At 37.8% G+C, this 20,728-nt stretch overlaps 1 protein-coding gene across 3 annotated transcripts; it reads left to right on the forward strand.

Moving 5' to 3' along the window:
* Positions 1 to 5,765: 5,765 nt before the first annotated feature.
* TAGLN3 (transgelin 3) lies at positions 5,766 to 19,306 on the forward strand. Of its 3 annotated transcripts, none has more exons than XM_087721450.1 (5): positions 5,766 to 6,110; positions 6,454 to 6,635; positions 7,651 to 7,825; positions 15,090 to 15,192; positions 18,741 to 19,306. In XM_087721450.1, the coding sequence occupies exons 2-5, from the start codon at positions 6,456 to 6,458 to the stop codon at positions 18,862 to 18,864; spliced, it is 582 nt and encodes a 193-aa protein (XP_087577576.1). In that variant the 5' UTR covers positions 5,766 to 6,110; positions 6,454 to 6,455; the 3' UTR covers positions 18,865 to 19,306. The 3 variants fall into 3 exon arrangements, with proteins under 3 accessions (XP_087577576.1, XP_087577578.1, XP_013928382.2); XM_087721452.1 differs by having other exon boundaries at positions 5,767 to 6,110; positions 7,687 to 7,825; positions 18,755 to 19,306; XM_014072907.2 differs by having other exon boundaries at positions 5,769 to 6,110; positions 18,755 to 19,306.
* Positions 19,307 to 20,728: the final 1,422 nt, after the last annotated feature.

Genomic DNA, 20,728 nt, shown 5'->3' on the forward strand with positions numbered 1-20,728 from the left:
CACATAGTTTTTGAAGGACTTTGACAAATATATATAATGCAGATGAGTGGGAGCGGGAGGAGAGGTATTTTACATGTTGTAAAATGTTCTAAATCACAAAAATTAGAAAGTAGTATGAAATTAGTGGACCTAAATTCATTATGAGTAATTAATCATGAAGTACATACAGGAGAAATACATAAGTCTGGAACGACTTTCAGTCTCAGATTTATTATAAAAAGAAAACTTCTGGCTTAAAACAAAGTCCCAATAGCTTGTTTTCCAGAAATCAAACATCAGCAGGAAATGAGGGCAATATAAAACTAATATTATACAGATCTAATTATTTCAGTATTTTGACATTGGTTCTATCTTGGCTATAGAGCAGTAAATTTGAAAGCAGAATCTAGAGCAAGTGATGTCTTCCTTTTTTATATATGCATAAAAACACACTGACACAAACACACACACACACACACACACACACACTCATAATGCAAAAATGCCTGAAGGCCAAGGATGTTCCTTTCAGCTGAGTGAGCGAGAGAGTTGGCCTTTGAAATCTTGTTGCATTCATAGTTACAACTGAATAAACGGCTGTAATTATTTTTTTTACATCTCAATGCTAAGATGTTTGAACGTGACTAGGGGCATTTATTTGTTTATTTAACCAAAGCCATGCCTCTCCAATTATAGACTTTCAAAGAAACTTTAAAAATGTAGAATTATATCAGTAATGAAGCATAGTATTCTAGGATGAAAAAAAGTCACACTTTAAATCATAGCAACAGAATAAATATGTAGCAGCTATCATTTAAGACTACCCACTGACATCCTGGTAGAGAGTCTTCACCAGATGAACAGTCTTTACCAAGGAATGCAAAATCCCAATCAGATGGTGATTTGTATCTCAAACCAGCCTTAATGAGTATTTAACTTGTTAAGAATGTTTGCATTACAATAGATTAATTAGCCATATACAAAGCTTTGTGTTTTCCTGTCATTAATTTCTTTAACTTCTTTTATAGTTTTAATTTTTGTTTATTTTTAGCTTTTAAAATGTTTTAACCTTATGTATTTTATATTTTTTAACTTTTAAAATTCCTAATTGTGTTTTATTTTTTTTATGCTGGTCTATGACCATAATAAAGATTTAATGGATTGATTGATTGATACTTTGAATTGTATTAAAAACTTACTGGCAACAAATGGAGCACCTGCAATGTACAGTATGTTTTCTGGTGAATTATTCTTGCTCATCAGCAAGTAGCTGCATTTAGAATCAGTTGCATTTACTGGAGTTTTTAAACTCCAAGCCAAGTGGAACACAAGATTGTCTCCTTGGCAGCTGAAAGAAACAGAAGGTAGAGGAACCCAACCCTGAGTTGGGTTCATACTATTACTTAGCTCATACTACGTATATATATCCGCACTATATATATGTATATATCCGTGATGGCAAACCTATGGCACATGTGGGGCGGGGGCAGGTTTGTGCATGCATCCGTGGGGATGGGGGGTCATGCACACATGTGGAGGGTAGGGGTCATGTGCATGTGGGGGGGAGCATGGGGGGGTCATGCCTCCCACAACCCATTTTTGGTTTCAGGAGGCTGCAGGGAGACCTGCTAGGCCCAAAACAGGCCACAGGGAGTGTGGCGTCCCCACCGTGCCCCGTTTTTGTTCTCAGGAGGCTTTAGGAAGGCCTCCTAGGGCTAGGCCCAAAACAGGGCACAGGCAGGTTCGCGCATGCACAAGGCAATCTTATATGTGGAGGAAGGGTGGGTCATGTGCACATGCACAGGGGTGCACATTGCATTATGGCTGTGGGCATGCTCACCTACACTGTTGCATGCATGCACATGATTTCAGCACACGAGAAAAAGGGTTAGCCATCACTGCTAAATATTACTTCTATTAAGGGATTACTGTCAACTTGTCAAATTTGAAAGTTTCAACAGAGTCCCATATGCAGGATGTTGGCCCATGTTCCTCATTAGTGCCTGACTATGATGTGTCTACTTCTAAGTGAATATGAACAAATTTATCCACAAAATCTTTTGTAAACTTGCGTATAGGGTATAAACTTGTATAAAGACTGCATAAACCTGTGGTTCATTTCCCATCAATGACTGGATCGCCTTAAATAGTGCCACAATTCAATATTGCATGGTTTTAGTAATAACACAGAAGTACTAGCAGTTAGCAATAGCAATAGCAGTTAGACTTATATACTGCTTCATAGGGCTTTCAGCCCTCTCTTAGCGGTTTACAGAGTCAGCATATCGCCCCCACAGTCTGGGTCCTCATTTTACCCACCTCGGAAGGATGGAAGGCTGAGTCAACCTTGAGCCGGTGACATTTGAACCGCCGAACTGCAGCTAACAATCAGCTAAAGTGGCCTGCAGTATTGCACTCTAACCACTGCACCATCTCGGCTCCAAGTACTGAGCTTCACCATCCTTATTATCACAGTGTACATTCAGATCTGGGCTTGTACTTGTGATCCTATTCAGTTATTGGTAAATAGATATTTATTATGTTGGTTTATCTGCCAAAACTGCTCTGGGTATCCTAAATCTGAGGCCAGAGAGAAACTATTTGGCTTATTCTACTAGCACCTTTCCCTATTTAATATTCCAAAAATCAACCAGGTATACCTAGAATTTCTCATCAGATTAGAAACTCCCCAACCATGACTGGAAAACAATTTGATTCAAAACAATTTTCCCCTTGTGAAGTTGGCAATCACCATCAGCTATCCAAAAATCAATCAAGACTTAAAAACATAAATCCTGTCAGGGAGCATTCATTTGGACATCAGAATATGACATTTTGCATTTATCCAGGCAAGCACTATTTTGGAACAAGCTCAGTGGAAAATGATGGTCTTTTGATCTGTCATCAAGGATTGTTCAAAAACAAAGAATTCAATCATGTTTATGTCACTGCTAGATGACACGGTTATAACACCCTGGAAGCATCAAACAGACTCTAGTCAACTGTTCAAACATTCTTCTATTATAAGGCCTCAAAGAGCTTTTTCACCGTTATCTCTGCAAGAATAACAAGGACTATTCTTTTAGTAGATTTCCTTAAGCACAAAAAATCCTGTAAATTCACACATAAAAGCTACCAATCCCAAAATTGGAAGGGGTGATTGCGGATAAAATATAACAATCAGTTTCTCCTCAACAGCTGCATTCCAAAATGGTAAGATAGTGCATATATTGGTGTGAGATTACATTATACCACAACATAAGGCTTAATAAATTGGTATTTTTGTATTTGAATTTATTAGCCATCCATCTTAAATGGGCCTTAATATATAGTTTGATAATTACTATATTGTGCATTATATCCTTATGTATCTAATATTTATTTTCATGAATCAAATTATTTCTATTCTCTAATGAATTTTATCTCATGGTTTTTTCTCCTGTGTATGTGCACCAATCTATTCACTGTTCACTCAGCAGGTAGAAACCCAGGTCCATTAGCGTGTCCATCAAAGCAGGTAGAAACCCAGGTCCATTACTTGTCCATGTCAACTGCTACCCTGAAACCCCCTGTCTACTATGTAACTTATTGCTTTGGATAGGGAGATGGGTGGTATATAAATTTAATAACCAAATAAAAAATAAATAAATCCCATAGAATACTATGGTTCTTGATAATCCTTAAAAAGTGGAGCTAGAAGAGATTATTGTATTATTGTGTAGTATCCTGAATTTAGCCACTAGATGCTGGATTCTTTTAGTCTCACTGAAATACTAAAAATATCACGGATTTGTTGGAGGCTCAGGTTTTTAATTAACTCTGAGTTATCAATCAGTCTGTTATTTGCACTGTCTCCATACTATATGTCTACTAAACAGAAGACATTGTCCCATGGGGACTGTTCTGAATGGCTGCCTTTGGCTCCATACTACCAAATGGAAAACAAATGACAAAATATTAGCAATTTACTATTAAAGAAATCCTTAAGGGGTGCCCATACATACTGAATGCCATTTTGAATATATCTGTGTAATTATGTGTTAGAATGAAAGACCATAAGCAGCATACATTTCAAGTTCCTTTTTTTTTTAAGCACGTGGCTACACAGAATAGGTGCACAATATTTGCCTAAGAACCTTCCATCTTTGAATAGATAGCTTTTAGCTTCTGTAGTTGTTGCCATGGAAGCTATAAAGGACTTCAAATAAAGAGCTATGTGCTAAAATCTTGTTTCTGGTGTTTTGTTTAAACTGATTATGAATCATAAATATTGTTTAAATGTTTTCTGTTCTAGAATAATGAAAGTCAAACTGTTTGACCATATTCATTGGAAATTTAAATTTTTAAAAAAATCATTTTTCTCAGACACTATTTAATACCCACAGCATACCGGATGCAGGGAGATAGCCCCTAAGAGAAGTAGATTTCAGCCTTTGAAAAATAAAAATAAATCAGTGCACAGTATAGAAGACTGACAGGAAAATGAGGTCACCTACTGAATTTTTCATGTATTCAAGTCCAGGGAAATCTGAGATTTATATAAAGCAGTGAGATCATTATTTGCATCAGAACTCAATAACAAAGGAGGGGGGGTAACGTGAAAAGAAATGTTGACTATCCAAATGTCTTAATTAGCATGATGGAATCTGCTTTCCTTTTTTTATTACAGGGACTGTGAAGAATTTACATTGAAATAAAGAAGTATTTTAGGTTGTACATTTATTCCAATGAAAGCTTCCGACTATGCAACTGTACTTAGCTTTTCAGCCTAAACAGTTTGTGTTTTGATGACGTTTAAAGGATGGGCCCCGAGAGAGATGAAAATGTCAGCATTCTTCTTTTTTTGATGACGGACAATACCTCTTGGCTGTTTGCAAGTAACTGGACGAATAAGTTTCCTCTCCGCTGGAGAAAAAAATAATAATCCTCAGGCATGCAAAAATTAACATTAAAAAGTGCTCTTTTCGTAAGCTTGTTTTATAAAAAGGGATATTCAAAAGAACTTTCTGTCTGAAATGGTGCAGACCCAAAAAGCCTCCCTTAGAAAGGCTACATTATGAATAAAGCCTGAGCTTTTCCAAGAGAGCCTTGACTTAATGTCCTCAAAGAAAAGGACAATCAATGCTATGTGCTGCACCGTCATGTCCCTTCATAGTGATTTGCACACAAAGCTTGTCTTACATTAGGGAAAATAATGTCCCAACCTCAAAAAGTTAATATTTGCAGGAGATTAACTTTCTTTCCAGAGAAATACAATCAATGTAGAATAACAAATGGTTAAATTCATCCATTCATTATATATCAACTGAGGCTTACATGGTATAATTTACTGTTCTATCCAAGAAAGCATAATCACTTGGGCAAGTCCTGAAAAATCCATATTATCTCCATTTGCTTATTAAGTGCAGTTCAGCAAATAACAGCTGCGATTTGGCAGGGATTTGGAAAGTTATAATGCTTTAGAATTTGAAGCTTTCTGCTCTGCATTGCAGATCTATTGGTTTGGGATGGGATGCTGAAAAATCTAGTTTTTTTATAGCATATTATTTAGGAGCGGAAGTTTTTTTTTAAAAAAAAAATTCTGTGCATCTTTTCACAACTATCAGATGCCCCTCTACTCAGCCTCCACATTTCCAGATTTTACATCATTGCTATAGGCGCAGGATTGTCTTTAGTTTAATAAAATTCCACTGTTGTCTGTGATTCTGAGAGTATTTTAAACAGCTAAGTTCTTGGGTGCTATGACAACTGCTGCAGCATAAGAGCATTGCACAGAATAACAGTCTGACAGCAGCGGAAGTGTGCGCAGAGAAGCTGGTTGCAGCTGATTGAGTTGAATAGGACTCCTTCTCTGACTATGAGGGAATAGGAGTGCCTCTTTAATAGCTCTTAGCAACGCCCCTGCTTTGACCCTACTCGACTGTGAGGGAAATCAAATCAATACAACCCCCTCCGAACCACAATGCTTCCACAGCAGCAGCACCACAACCAGCAGAGCATCACAGCTGCCTTTGTCTCGTCTTAAATTTGATCAAGATTTCTTCCTTTGATTTGGATTCGGGTTTTGGATATAGTTAATTGCTGAAAAAAATCTTCACGTGCCTCGCTGAAGGGATCTTCTAAATTGTTCTGTAGGAATGCTTTTTATACTTCTGGCTTTGGTGGCTTGCTTTTTGTTCATTAAAGAGAGAACTTTGAATTTGCAACGTTAATCTGAAATACAATTAGCAACTTCTAATGCTGATGGAATTGTATGTGGAAATTTAAAATATGCACTGTAATAGCAAACATTCACAAACTCTTACCATCGTGAGAGCTTGTTTTGGAATGCTTTTGTTTTTTTAAAAAGGCTCACTCCCCTTTTTAAAGATGTTTTGATGTTATCTTTATCTTTAGTAAGATGTTTAATAATAGTTGATAGGTAATTCGTAGCTTTTAAAGGTTAATGTGTTGTTTTTTCTCCTTTCTTCCTAGAGATGGCCAATAGAGGACCAAGCTATGGCTTAAGCCGAGAAGTTCAAGAAAAGATTGAACAAAAATATGATCTAGAACTGGAAAGTCGTTTAGTGGATTGGATTATTATACAATGTGGTGAAAATATAGAGCACCCCCCTCCTGGAAAACAACATTTTCAGAAATGGCTAATGGACGGAATAGTAAGTAATAATCTGATATTACATCTATAAATGTAACATTTTTGAATAATATCATTTGTTCCTAAATTTCTATCATTTCAAAAATATATCAGATAATCAATTAACTTTTGCATGCATTCCTGACCTCATTAGGTAGCATGTCCTATAAAATCAATAAGTAACAAAGTAATATTTCAGAGATCACAAAGTACATTTGATTTGTTTAATTTAAGAGCAATTATTATCTCCATCTGTAAACTGCCTTTCTCTAGACTCCAATAAACTAATTCAAACATAGAAGGTGATTGCTCTTATGAGCAGAGGACAGTATGAAAAACAGTGTATAGAGCTGTACAGAGACAGATGGAGCAATGGTTATGCAATATGAGGAATATAAATTACAATTTTTGATAGTTAATTACAGCTCCTTTATAACCCTGAGCTTTTCCCTAATAGTATTATCTTCCTTAAAAATGGGCTAGTTATGTTTATGAAATGCCACAATTCTGTTTTTTTTTTTCAAGGAATAAGCAATTCTAAGTCTTTAAGTGATAATTTATTCATTTACTGAAAGAGTGGCACAAAGGTGCTTTCATTTGCCAAACACTTGGCAAAATTATTAAATGTAGTGATTGTGTTTTTATCAGCTTACTACTTGATACTACTTACACTTGAGCTCAAGCTGTGTTTTGCTCTCCCATGTGACTATCAATTGTTATATAATCTGAAGTGAATAATTTGATTTTGCCTGCTTCATTACAGCCATGTATGTTTTATCTGTGGAAAGGGAAGCTTTGCCAAGCATTTTTAATGCCTTTGGCTCAAATGCATCCATAATAAATGCTGTCAGTAGCATACACTTACGTTTGTATTATGTATTTCATTTGAAGGGCAGGGAGCCAGGGGACACTTTCTAAGTGGCATTAGGATATCTATGTTATCAACAGAGTAATATACACACACTGTGTTGCCTTTAGTTGGTGGAATTAATTGATTTTGTCTCTTTCAATTCTGCTTTTAATGGTCAATCTCCCAGCTGCTCTGCAAGTTAATAAACAATCTTCATCCCAAGGGAAAAGAACCTATTGCAAGAATCACAGAATCAAAGATGGCTTTCAAACAAATGGAACAAATTTCTCAGTTCTTGAAAGCTGCAGAAATCTATGGAGTACGAACAACAGATATCTTCCAGACAGTAGATTTATGGGAAGGTATAAACCTATTTATAAATAAAGGTGTTTTTTTTAAAATTGTAACACTGTTTAACCTGCTATTCACTATATAATTCTTTATGGAGAAAATTCCCAAATGCCATTACAATTATTTCTAATTTGGATTGCCTTTAAGCTGTTCTCTCCAGTAATGCCTTATTTTCTCTTGAAACCTATATTGATGCAAGACTTAATGAAATATTTTGTACTTATAGCCAAGTGAAAGATATGGTGTTTTTTTTTACAGAAGCACATCAAAACTAAGCAAATAGAAGTTATATTATAGCAAATATTTCATCAAAATAAGAAGTTTTGATTTTAAGGATGGTGAAATATAATTAGCTTTCATTTAAATGTAAACCTAAACCAGTTTGCATTTTCTATATTTAGCTTGGAACAAAGTTAGTATGTATACTAATAATACTTGCTGAATTTCATTATTTAATTTTAACCTACATGTACGGGAAACATGCACAGAAATTTTAAAATGTACATATTAGGAAAAAGTCCAAACAGAAATTAATTATATTAGTGGAACCCATTCCCTAAATCAATACATTAAAAAAGATACATATAGAAAGAGTATACTTGGAGAAATTTGTTAAAAACCTTGTGAAATTTGGTTGGGGACATTCCAGTGGTGGGTTTCAATTTTTTTTAGAACCTCTTCTGTAGGTGTGGCCTGCTTTGTGGGAGTGGCTTGCCAGTCATGTGACTGGGTGGGAGTGGCTTGCCGGCCATGTGACCGGATAGGAGTGGCTTGCCGCCCATGTGACTGGGTGGGCATGGCCAACTTGTAAAATGTGGTGAAACTCACTTAACAACGCTCTTGCTTAGAAACCAAAATGTTGGCTCAGAAACTCTGGCATTTGAAGCACGCAAATCTTAAAGCTGTCAAGTTACAAGATCCTTGCACCCCTAACCCTTTAGGGAAAAAACCCCAGGGGTGTTCAAACTTGACAGCTTTAAGACTTGTGGACTTCAACTCCCAGAATTCCTCCTCTTGCTCTTCATCTTGATGATGTGCAGACAGGCAGGGGGAGGGAGCTGGAACCGGTTCTAAACGGCACTGTAGATTTGTGGAACCTCTTCTATAGAAGAGGTTAGAACTGGCAGGGTCCACCCCTGGGACATTCATAGTATGGGATTGATTCAGTTTCAGATTGGGAAAACATACTTGAGAAGTTCACATTGATTGTAGTACATGAAATTAATCATCTCATGAACAATAACCACTCTCTTGAATGAAAGAAAACTCATGACAAATAATAATATTGTCAGAATAATTTAGACTGAGTTTCTATTGGGTGAAGCTTCAAATTTGTATGTTGTCATTTCTCTTCTGAAAATGGACCTTATGCAAGTAGAGTAGTACCTACTTTGATTTATGTAAATCCTACAAAAAGATGTTTTGAAACCCAGCAGAGCAGGTAGAAGACAACTCTTTTTAAATTGAAAAAGCAGATTAATCTTTTACCAAACTCTCAAGAATGTTTTAGAAGCTGTTCCTGACTATCCCAATGAGAATGTACAGCATATGCACAGTCACTGCTCCACATTTTTCTCAGTAAAATGGTAAAGTAACTTTATTTGCCCCTCTTTTTATTATATTTTGGAATAAGGAACATTTCTTGTATGCCTCTTAGCATCAGGAAATACTTGGTTTAATGGAAGTAAAATACTAATATCTTCTCTGATATTCTAATAATTTAGTCCAGTGCCTAAATTCAGGTTTTTTTTCCCAACAATTCTTTTTCTAGTATTAGAAGAATCCATATAATTAATAATATTGCCCTTGTAATGATGAATTTGATATTTCCTTATATGTATCCTTTATGAGCACTCTGATGAAAGTCATGTATATGAGTCAAAATAAATTCTTGCACTTTCCATTTAAAACAATTGCCCATTCTTATTATATTTGTTTTTCCTCTCCTCTTCCATTTCCTAGTCTTGTGCAGCAACTGTAGGAGTTCTGCTTTCCCTTTTATATTTATTTTGTGCTTTAAATTAAATTATGAGCCTGAAGGCTTGCCTAACCTATTTACAGGGACTTTTGTATCTAAGGAAAATTTTTTAGATGTGAATTGATAATGATAGCCAGGAAGCAATGAAATAGCTCCTGCTAAAAGCCCTGCCGGATGTGGCTACTGGCTCTGAGGAGAAAATGATAAAGCAATCTTTGCTTTCCTTTACTAATCACATCTCAGATGTTTCCAAGAAAAAGTTAGGCAGGATAAGAGCCAGTAATCCCCATATCAAAAACTGTCAAGTAATATAGAGAGAAAATTCTGGATTTTGACCAAGAGAAATGATCTTTACAATTCAAACAGCATTCTTTTGAAGCTTGGATCAGAAACTGGATGAAGGTATTGAAGCCTTCCAATAATGGTAATGTCCAGTTACTTATAGCTGCATTCACAGAAGAGGAATTCTGGAAACTGTACTGCTCTCACAGCTGAAGAGCACCAAGTTGGAGAAGGTTTACATATATACTATGGGTTACACTGAGATTACCTACTTGGATAGCCATTTACAGATCTCATAGTTTAGATCTATATTATGCTAAGGTTTGGAGTAAGAACAGAAAAACCCAAGCTCTAGTGACAGTGACTAGTATATCAGTGTTGTTGTGAAGGAAAAAAAATGATTAGTACGCTTAAGCACATACTCAAGCATAGTACTCTTGAGCAAAAACTGGCAAATATGTTCATCTGATATATTATGTCTTTTCAAATGGTGCAAATAATGAATAACTAAATGTAGATAACATTTCTCAAAAATCCTTCATGCTCATTAAGACACCAAACTTGTCCCCAAATTGGGAAGCAGGATTTTGTATTGTGATTGTCCCACCAAAGTAATGAAAGTGATTCTTGTTTATCAAGTCATAGTTGGCTTCTATTCTTTTGAATTACTAAAACAGTTCTATATAGATCAGCATGCCCTAAAATTACAGAAGGTGTATGTATGTGGGAGGGAAACTAGCATACAAAATTAAGTTATTATGTAATACCTTATAAATATTATTTCTACATTAAAAAAAATAAATCCTTAGTTTGCCGTGGGGCTGCCTAGTCCCTTGAGAGCCCCTCTGGCCTGTAATAATCCAATGTTAAATGACAATCTTAGAATTCCTAGCCTTTTGTTGTTTAATTGTCATTATTTTATAATTTTGACATTTTTAACCTAATTTAATTTTTCATTTCTAAAGTTAATTTTTATATGTTGTTTTTATTTATCAGTTATATTATAATGCATAATGCCCAGAGCCACTCTTTAAGGGAAAGGGAGGTTTAGAAATATGAAAAATAAATAAATAAATCTCATAAAAAGAAACGCGACAGAGGACCTTGGGCATCAAATTAACAAATTAAGTATTTTGCCAGAATATCCAATAGACCTAAGAAGCCTATCATTATCTTTATTAATAGAACTTTAAAAGATGCCATATTTCATTTTCAAAAGATTCTGTTCTAAATAAAATTGGATACACCTTGGTTTAGGTTTTATTTGTTCCATAGATGTTATATGCAATGCTGCTAATTACTCAATTTATTTCAAAATTATTTATTTTAGGGCATTCTCATTAAACATGTAAACATGTTCATTTTTAAATTGAAAGACATCATAATATTGTGAAATATTAAGGTTTCATTTTCTGGCCCAAGTCCTTTTTAAGAGGGTTCTGATATTGAAGCCTTTGAGATTTCATTTCAAAGGTTATCATAAAAGTAGCAGAATGGATGTGAGGGTAGAAAAATATTTTTGATTCCCCATTTCCTTCATCTAATGCTAATTGTTAAAAGGTAGTACTTAATTTTTTTTAAGCCTTTCTCTTCCAATGCAAACTGGACTAAATACTTCTGTTTTTAAACTCCCACCACCTATGAACATGGCATAAAATCAAGGCCTGTAGAATGTTAACCTTCTCCTTCCAGCTTGCCCTTAGTCAAACACTTCTGCTTCAGTCTTTCCATTATTAGAATATCACATTATCATAAAGTGTTTATCTCAGATTTCCTTTTCCTTTGTTTTGACTATCACTTAAAAGGAAGTGGCCTGAGATCTATGCTCCTGGGATCAGCATCTTTCAATACATTTAAAGTTACTTTAAAAGTTAATGGGAACAAAAAGGTGAAAAAATGGTTTCTAAAACCTCTGATTGCCTTATGGATGTTATCATTGCATTTTTTACTTCACCCATGTAGCCCTCAATAACTACAAACAGTAATTTTAAAAATGTGGCTTTTAAAAGCAACTTTAAAAAGGTGCTATTGTCATGGAATTAACAGATGCTCCTTATTACAATGAGCCAAGGCTCTGTGACTCACAACCCCCTTTAATATTAACTTTTCTGTGGCCTTTGTCAATTTAATCACTCTATCTTTGTTCATAAGTAGCTGCTTATGAACAAAATAAGGACTTCTCCAGTGGTGGGTTTCAAAAATTTTTAGAACCTATTTTGTGGATGTGGCCTATTTTGTGGGTGTGGCTTGGCAGTCATGTGACTGGGCAGGTATGGCCGATTTGACATCACTCATGCACACTCAGTCACATGGCCACCACCCCCAAGCCATGTGGCAATTTTTTGGGGGACTCCTATGAAGGGGGGGGAAAGAGAGGGGAAAACCTCCCAAAAATAGACAACTGGAGGATTAAGGGCCAAAATTAGGGAGATCGGAGAAGGCAGGACAGAGGGGAATCCAATAGAAAGCTATCACACGTTGGGGAAAGAACTTTGGGAGACTGGTGGAGGCAAGACAGAGGGGAATCCAGTAGAAAGCTATCACACACTGGGGAAAGAACTTTGGGAGAACAGAGGAGGCAAAACAGGGGAATCCAGTAGAAAGCTATCACACTCTGGAGAAAGAACTTCGGGAGTTCGGAGGAGGCATGACAGAGAGGAATCCAGGAGAAAACTCCTGAGCTTGCTGCTGCTGTCTGGTGGATTGTGCTGCTGGACTTCTCCATGCTTCTCCGTTTACTACCTCCACTCCCAGGTATGGGACTTGACACCAAATTGGGCTAGGATAGTGCGGACGAGTGGGGGGAGTGAGTGATGGAGCGGCTTCCAGATGGGCGGGGGTGAGCGAGGAGCGACAAGGCCGGGGAAGGCGTTCTGGAAGTTATTTCTGGGTCCACCGGTCGAACCTCCTCTCACTGGATCGGTAAATTTCACCATCCGGTTCTCCCGGTCCGGTGCGAACCAGCAGAAACCCACCACTGGACTGCTCTGAAAACAGTGCTGGGCAACTTTTGAAAAGATGTTACTGTTAGCGTAGGCCATGAGAACTTAACATCTGTGGATTCTTTTCTGTGATTTTTTTATGTTGTCTTGTCACCTAGGGTTTGACAGATGGTGTGGCTTTGTAAATGTAGAGGGAGTTTTAACTCATTGGTGTTCAGTATTTGGCTGCTGAAGTTAATATTAGCTTTACATATCTAAAGCTTCCTTCAGCAGATCTCTGAGTGTAAATTGTCAATGCAAAGAGTGGTGGTGTTGAGAATGAAAATGAAAATAATGCTATAGTCCATCATACTGCCTTCTATGTGCAAAGGATGATTTATCTATAAAGTAAAACTTCCTGCATCTGCAGAGATGCTTCACATAATTTAAATGTCTGGAATTACAGGGCTGCCCTGTAGAGCAGGGATATCAAACTCACAGTCTGTGGGGCCGGATGCATTATGCACTGGCCACCCCCACCCCCAGTTTAGCAAAGGGAAAAAAGTGATGGCCACATCATGTTACGACATGACAATGTGAGTTTGACACCCTGCTCTAAAGTATCTATGGAGATTTTCAGTCATCCAGGTCATGGTTGGCCCAAAGGTGCTTTTTCAATGGGCAACTGGACTTTCTCATTTACTGAGAATCTCCATATGCATTTAGCTATGCCCTTTGGGATGAACACGCTTCAAATGGTGTGGGAGTATGAAAGAATATCAGAAAGCCCAGTTGCCTCTTGAAGAAGTACCTTTGGGACAATGGTGGGTTCTGGATTCCGTTCCAACTGGTACGGTTGAAACGGGCCCACCATAATCCACATGGACGTGGATGCATCTTACCACTTCCGCGCGCCTCCGCAACACTCTAGCTGCTCATTGGAGCGTCACACAAGTGCTGTACTCACCATGCACATGCGCAGAAGCGCCAAAGATTTAAAAGACCAGTAAGGAGCTCAGGCGGGCAGGTGGGCCCTCTGGAGCATCGTACTAGTATGGTATCCAATGCTCCGGCAGGCTCCGGTATGCCTGTACCGGGGCGTACTGCCTGCAACCCACCACTGCTTTGGAATTACTTTAGAGTGATTCTCTATACCAGTGTTTATGATACAGGTGTGTGGACTTCCAAAACTCCCCAGTTAGCTAGCATGAGAAGCCCTGCACAGATAGACACATGAAGCTGACAAGAAAGATAATAGAGTGAGGCAGAACCAACATTCTTTTACTTCTATCCTGTGCAACCTTTCTCCCTCCTGCTCCATATATGTTCAAATTTGGGGGGGGGGGGGAATTGAGGGAGGTTTAAAAGAACTAGCTGGAGACTGAAAGAAAAAACAAAGTGCTTGACATAAGAAGAGTCCAGCGAGAATCAACAAAAGTCTGATATATCTATATTGGAGGAAGGCCAGTGAGTTATAAAAGACATAGATAGAAAATAGCCTGAACATGAATGAGCTGTATTCCCTCATAATATCATATTTTGGAGCCTATATGCAGCTTATGCTGGTGAAACTTGCAGCAAACCATTGATTTATTTCTGGGTCTCGTATTTTACTTCATTTATTGGTAGTTAGAATAGGGGGAAAAAATCCTAACTCCCACCCCCAAAAGCTACTTTCAATTTTTTTCCTCACAAAAATTTGCCAAACCCGATTAGAAAGATATAGTTTACGGAAAAGTGTAGCCTCTAATACAGGGGTGTCCAAACTTGAGAACTTTAAGACTTATGGACTTCAACTTCCAGAATTCTCCAGCTAGCATGCTCTAATACAATAACATAGAGTTCAAACATATGGTCAGGTTTCCTAAATCTCTAAAACTTTTTATAGTGATACACTGACAGTCATCCAGCAGGTTGCAAGCTAAAAGTAGGAAGAGTTCTGTCAAGGAAAATTCACTTGAGACCAGAATAAAAACAGAAAACATAATGTAATAATAAAAGCTCTGGGGATTTTGAGGTTAAACAGGTGTCTACGTAATGCTGCTGAAGTACAACCAAACAATTTAACAATAACAAATGAATAATTCTTTTTAGGAAAAGACATGGCTGCCGTGCAAAGGACTCTAATGGCTTTAGGCAGTGAAGCTGTTACAAGGGATGATGGATGTTACAAAGGGGATCCCTCCTGGTTTCACAGGTAAGAATATGTTTGTTGTTTCTATTTTTCAAACATAGACTAAATGTGAACGAAAAACAAATGTGCATTTGTTTAATCAAAAACAAATCTTAGACAGAAGAAAATGTGTTTTTTAAAGCGAGACACCTTAATATTGGCCCTATTCAGCTGTTAATTAAAGAGTTAACGATCTCTTTAGAATAGATATTGAAAAATATTCCATTTATAATAATGAATTATGTTGATGAAGAATGGTCTACCCAGGAGTAAATTCCTTTGCTTATTGACTTAGAGCAGGGGTGTCAAACTCGATTTCATTGAGGGCCGCCTCAGGGTTATGTTTGACCTTGGGGGGCTGGGGTGGGCATGGCCAGCTCAATGTAACTCATGTTGGGGGCACCTGTGGTAGCCCAAACGCTCTGCCAGCTCTGTCTTTTGTTATGATGACCTCCTGCAACCCTCTGCCAGTAAAAACGAAGCTTGGGAGTGCCACCCGCGGTCCTTGCGAGCTCCATTTTAGGCTGCAATGGCCTCCTGCAAACCTCTGCAAGCAGTAATGGAGCTCAGGAGGGTTGCACAAAGTCCTTCCAAGCTCCTTTTTTGCTGTCAGAGGCATTTCAGGGTGGTTCTTCGCTGTTTCCAGGGTGATCTAAGCACCCCGTAAGCTGGATCTGGCCCCTGGACCTTGAGTTTGACACCTCTGACCTAAAACTATTGAAAATGAAAAGCATAGAATCCCACTATTTTCAGACAGGAAATATGTAAACTTTTAGTATAAATTCTAATAGCATACGTAGCTTTTAAAAAAGGGGAAAGAATAAAAACTATTCCAAATCCTTCCCTATTCCAAGTATGTGATTTTTATTTCTTTTTAAAGGTAAAGGAATCCCTGCAGTTTTGATTCCACTAGTCACTGCTAACCAGTGACGTGCAGTCAGGGGAGCCAGGGGAGGCACAGCCTCACCACTGTCAAGCATGAAAAGGAAAAAAAATCTAAACGGGAAAAGGCGAGTGCTGAGGTTAGGCTAGCTAGCTGCTGCCACACCGTGAATGACTGCCTGTTTAAAAAAGCCTCTAAAAAGTGCCCTCTACTATGAAGCAGGAGAACTGTATGCCTCATCTAGTCTGTCTTTTTAGGCGTTCGAGCAGAGTTAAGCAAGGGTTAAAAGCCTGAAAAATCCTGAGGTAGTTGAGGCACGCAGTTCTCCTGCCTCATAGTAGAGGGCGCATTTTTTAGAGGCTTTAACTCTGTCGTTCTGTTTAAATCTGCAGCATCACACTCCCTCTTCCTCCTCTCTTTCTCCATTTCTGATGCCCCCCACCCCACCCCCACTCCCTCTTTTCCTTCAAATTTCCCTTTTTCCTTTTTTCTTTAATAAATGCAATGCTCAGGCATTCTCTCCTCTCCCCCAACACCCCACTGACTAAAGCACTTTCTTTCACCCACCTGAGCTCGTGGCAGCCCGCCTAAGCTCTGCCGCGAGCACAGGCGGGCAAAAGAAAGTGCTTTAGGCTCAGGTGGGCTAAAGAAAGTGCTTCACTGACTAAACCACTTTCTTTCACCCACCTGAGCTTGTGGCAGCCCGCCTGAGCTCTGCCGCGAGCACAGGTTGGCGAAAGAAATTGCTTTAGGCTCAGGTGGGCGAAAGAAAATGCCAGTGGGGTGTCGGGGGAGAGCACTGCCTCACCAGCCATAAACCGCATGACCGCATGTCACTGCTGCTAACTATAGGGGGCAGTGCTCATATCATTCCAAGGCCATTGAGCCAGCACTGTCTGAAGACATTTCTGTGGTCATGTGGCCATCTTAATATCATCTGTGCTGTTACCTTATCACCAAAGTTATCAAATTTATCTATGCCCATTTACTTGCTTTCAAACTGCTAGATTGGCAGCAACCAGGGAGAGAATGGAAGCTCACCCCGTCATGTGGTGCTCGTCTTTAACTTGGACTGTCAGCTTTCCAGCTGAAAAACCCAGCGTCTTAACCGCTGAGCCATTGCACCACCCTCAATTATGTGATATGGCCCCATTTATTTTGTCTCTTCCCTGACAATGCAGAACTCATCCTAAAAACATTAGATGAGCCCTCTACTATCCAATGCTTGCCCACCCCAGTATATAATTTGTGTATCAAGGAGTCTTCTCTTGCTTGTGCCACTAGTAGATAGGGTAGTATGTCTTGCTTAAAGTGTTTGAGTCACAGCAATGACTCAGATATCTGTAGCAGCAATTTTCAAAGCATTAACAGAAATATGAAACATAATTTGCAATCCATTACTATCTCCTAAGACAGTTCTGAAACTATATTTCCTCAGAATTTTGCTCTATTTCTTGATTGTTGATAAATGAACATATATTTAAGAAAGCTGCCTAACAGTTCCTGAAGCAATTTTCCCAAACTGATATTTGATACATTTTGTAACATCAACCTCTGGAGAAATAGTGCTTAATCTTGCACGCTCTCATCTTAATAAAGCAGAACATCTATCTAAGTGTTTTTCTGGATGGTGGCCAGATAACATAAAATCATTACTACCAAGAAAGTGGCTGAATGATTTGCTATTTTGCTATTAACAATATTTCTACTCTTTCTCAAATATGACTTATCTATATGTAGCAAAATACCAGGTTGATTTAGTTCTCTGGTATTGAGATGCTGAATGAGATTACTCCTATATAGGAGTGAGTAGTATCCATCCACTATAAATCCTTATTTGGTAATAATTTTGAATTTTTTAAAAATTGTTTTGAATGAGGCCAAGGCACCTACTAGGTTCCAAGGGGGAGCTGTATCGTTTGTTGGATGGTGATGAAATACTTTAAATATCACTGTAATTAATGCTACTTTCAACATGCCATATTGGCTGAGATCACAGGTGGATTTCACATAATCTTACCACCAGATCACCATGCACTGAACGTGTGAGCGCTTGCACACCTTCAGTGCATGCACATGGCATGTGCTTTGCTCGCATGTGTGGCTCACACGCATGTGCGCGGCTTAGAAAACTTAGCTAAATAGGATGGCATAGTGCCGGGGTGGGTTGGCGGGCCCACCCACAAGTCACTGCTACTGGTTTCCCCGCCACCTGTAAATCGCTGCTACCGATTCACCTGAACCGGTCTGAACCGGCTGAATACCACCACTGACTGAGATGTTTTCTATCTCCTTGTGTTTAATATTTTTTTGAAGGACAAGAAATGCAAAGTAATGCATTTTTTTTCGAGTCCTAACTATTCTTTTTTCCCCACAATGGCTAAATATGTTCAGGAAATAGAGTTTTAGAAAGCATGAATGTCTGAATCTCTGATATAGAAAGATATTCATACTTCAAGCCCCTGACCTCCCCTACCCTCAGAAAGATTCCATTATCTTATGACACACCTACAGCTTCAGAAGGGGGAATTCAGTGTTAGAAACCTCTTCTTGTTTTACAAAATAGCTCATGTTCTCAAAATTAGGACAGTACTAACCTTATACTATAGAAAAACACAGGGGCAGTCAATCTGATTAAAAAAAACATTTGAGAATTTAAAGCAAAACAAACCTGTCACTTTTAAAACAGAATCATTTTCACAGGAAAGCACAGAGGAACCAGCGAGGATTTTCTGAAGAGCAGCTTCGCCAAGGACAGAATGTCATCGGTCTTCAAATGGGAAGTAACAAGGGAGCATCCCAGTCAGGGATGACAGGATACGGAATGCCAAGACAGATCATATAGTTTAAAACCACCTTTAACTTCTCACACCCACTTGGTAGCATGGCTGACTGAAAACCACATAGCTCATTAATGTTCATGCTGAGATCTGCTTCTAGGTTTTTTCTCTAAGCTTATGTATGTGTGTGGGTGTGTGTATGCAAATATATACATGTGCACACATACACACAATCTTTCAACTGAAATTGTGGATCTGTGTGCTTGTTGCGTGTTAGTTCACATAGCACGCTGACACCATATGATGTTCATTTTCGAACTATGCAAAGACTATTTTTCTGTATTTATTTGCAATTTGTTATTTTCTGTACCCTTGTCTTATTGAACTGCCTATAACTTCTCAGTCCTTTTCTTCTCTACTCTATCCTACTTTCGTCTTCTAAAAATAAAAATAAAATGGGATGAATAACTGCAAAGATGTAGGCTGGATATCTCTTTTGCAGTATCTCTATGCTCTCTGAAATAAATGTTTTAAAAGGAGAGTGAATATGATTTGCCAATATACAGACATAGAGAGAGACACATGGTTTAGCTGATCAAATGTGATTGGGCAAAAAGTGTCCTAAATTAGAATCAGAATTGTAACCTAAGAAGAAGGAAGATCCCCAATCCAAGAAAAATCATTCCAGAAAAAGCTGTAGCATCAGAGGAAGAATTTGGACAATCAAAGCAGGACATTGGTGGGAAGTATGATGTTTATTGGTTCCAGTCATATTCTGCCTTCAACTCTTGAAAGCCAGTTTTTCACATGTAGACAAAGGCCTGATCTATTATAAGGTTTTTTTTTTAAGTACCCCTTTAAATTTTGCTGATTTATGCTCAACCCCACTACCATACTTTCTTCTGAATACACTTACCAAATGTTTAGCTTAATCAAAGAATAATTTGGTTATCAATAGCCATTTGGACCAATTACTTATATATTATAAAACAGATGATTTTGACATGGAAAAAACAAAACATTTCATTTAAATTATAACCTTCTCAACTATTATGGTTAAGGGAAGCTTATCCTACCATTAGTCTTCAGTCTAAGAGTCTTTGGGTATCTTTTATTTAAAGTTGAAGGACATTTAAAATATTAAAATGAATAGGATGTTTGCATAATTTATTCTATATTATTTTGCCATTGAATTCGCATGTTACAGCTTTATTACTATCAAGTAAAAGGACTAACACCTTCCCCTGCCATTCATAAACTAAAATTTATAGCATCTTTAAATCAGAATTAAGCTGATTTAATCAATGCTTTTAGTTGGAATGGGCTTCCCAAGTTCTTCATTGGTTCTCAAACCCTTTTTTATACCCTATAGTTTTCTTCTTGTATCAGAAGTGTCAAACTTAACTCAGAGGTGGCTGCTGTTTGGGGGATGGCAAAACAAATTGAAATGTACAGTGCCCAAATATTTAACGCAGTAGTTCAAAAAAGAAGCACACGTACATGTGAAAAATACATTATCACCTTATTTGTATTTGACAAGATTCTGTTCTGTGTAATTCTCCTACTCTCTGTTATCCTTTGTCTACCTAAAATATTAATTGCTTACAATGAGCATGACTACTGCTGGCTTAAATACATTCAGAAAATTATAATGCACTCAGTGGGATTCTGTTTAATAAAACCTGCATCAAGCTTGATTAACATAAAGGGTTAATTTTTATAAGAGAAATTGGGTCTTGACTATTGGGGGAAGAGGAGTTCAGAATGCTTTACTATGATGATCTCATTTTATGCTTTGCTTTTGTGATTGCATAAGTTGATGTTATCTGTCTTATCAACTTACCTTTTGTAGTAGTTTTACATTGATGCTCAGGTATTCTCATTCTTTTCTCTGGAA

Source organism: Thamnophis sirtalis, unplaced genomic scaffold, assembly GCF_051295495.1.
Source record: "Thamnophis sirtalis isolate CommonGarterSnake01/CBP01778 unplaced genomic scaffold, rThaSir2_p1.2 scaffold_8, whole genome shotgun sequence".
Lineage (NCBI taxonomy): Eukaryota > Metazoa > Chordata > Lepidosauria > Squamata > Natricidae > Thamnophis > Thamnophis sirtalis.

What these genes read in the sequence shown, in the direction of transcription:
- TAGLN3 (XM_014072907.2), top strand. Translation starts at nt 6,456, where the DNA reads ATGGCCAATAGAGGACCAAGCTATGGCTTAAGCCGAGAAGTTCAAGAA. An exon ending in AATGGCTAATGGACGGAATA is followed by an intron (nt 6,636 to 7,650) that starts GTAAGTAATAAT and finishes TCAATCTCCCAG; the next exon opens with CTGCTCTGCAAGTTAATAAA. An exon ending in GACAGTAGATTTATGGGAAG is followed by an intron (nt 7,826 to 15,089) that starts GTATAAACCTAT and finishes AATTCTTTTTAG; the next exon opens with GAAAAGACATGGCTGCCGTG.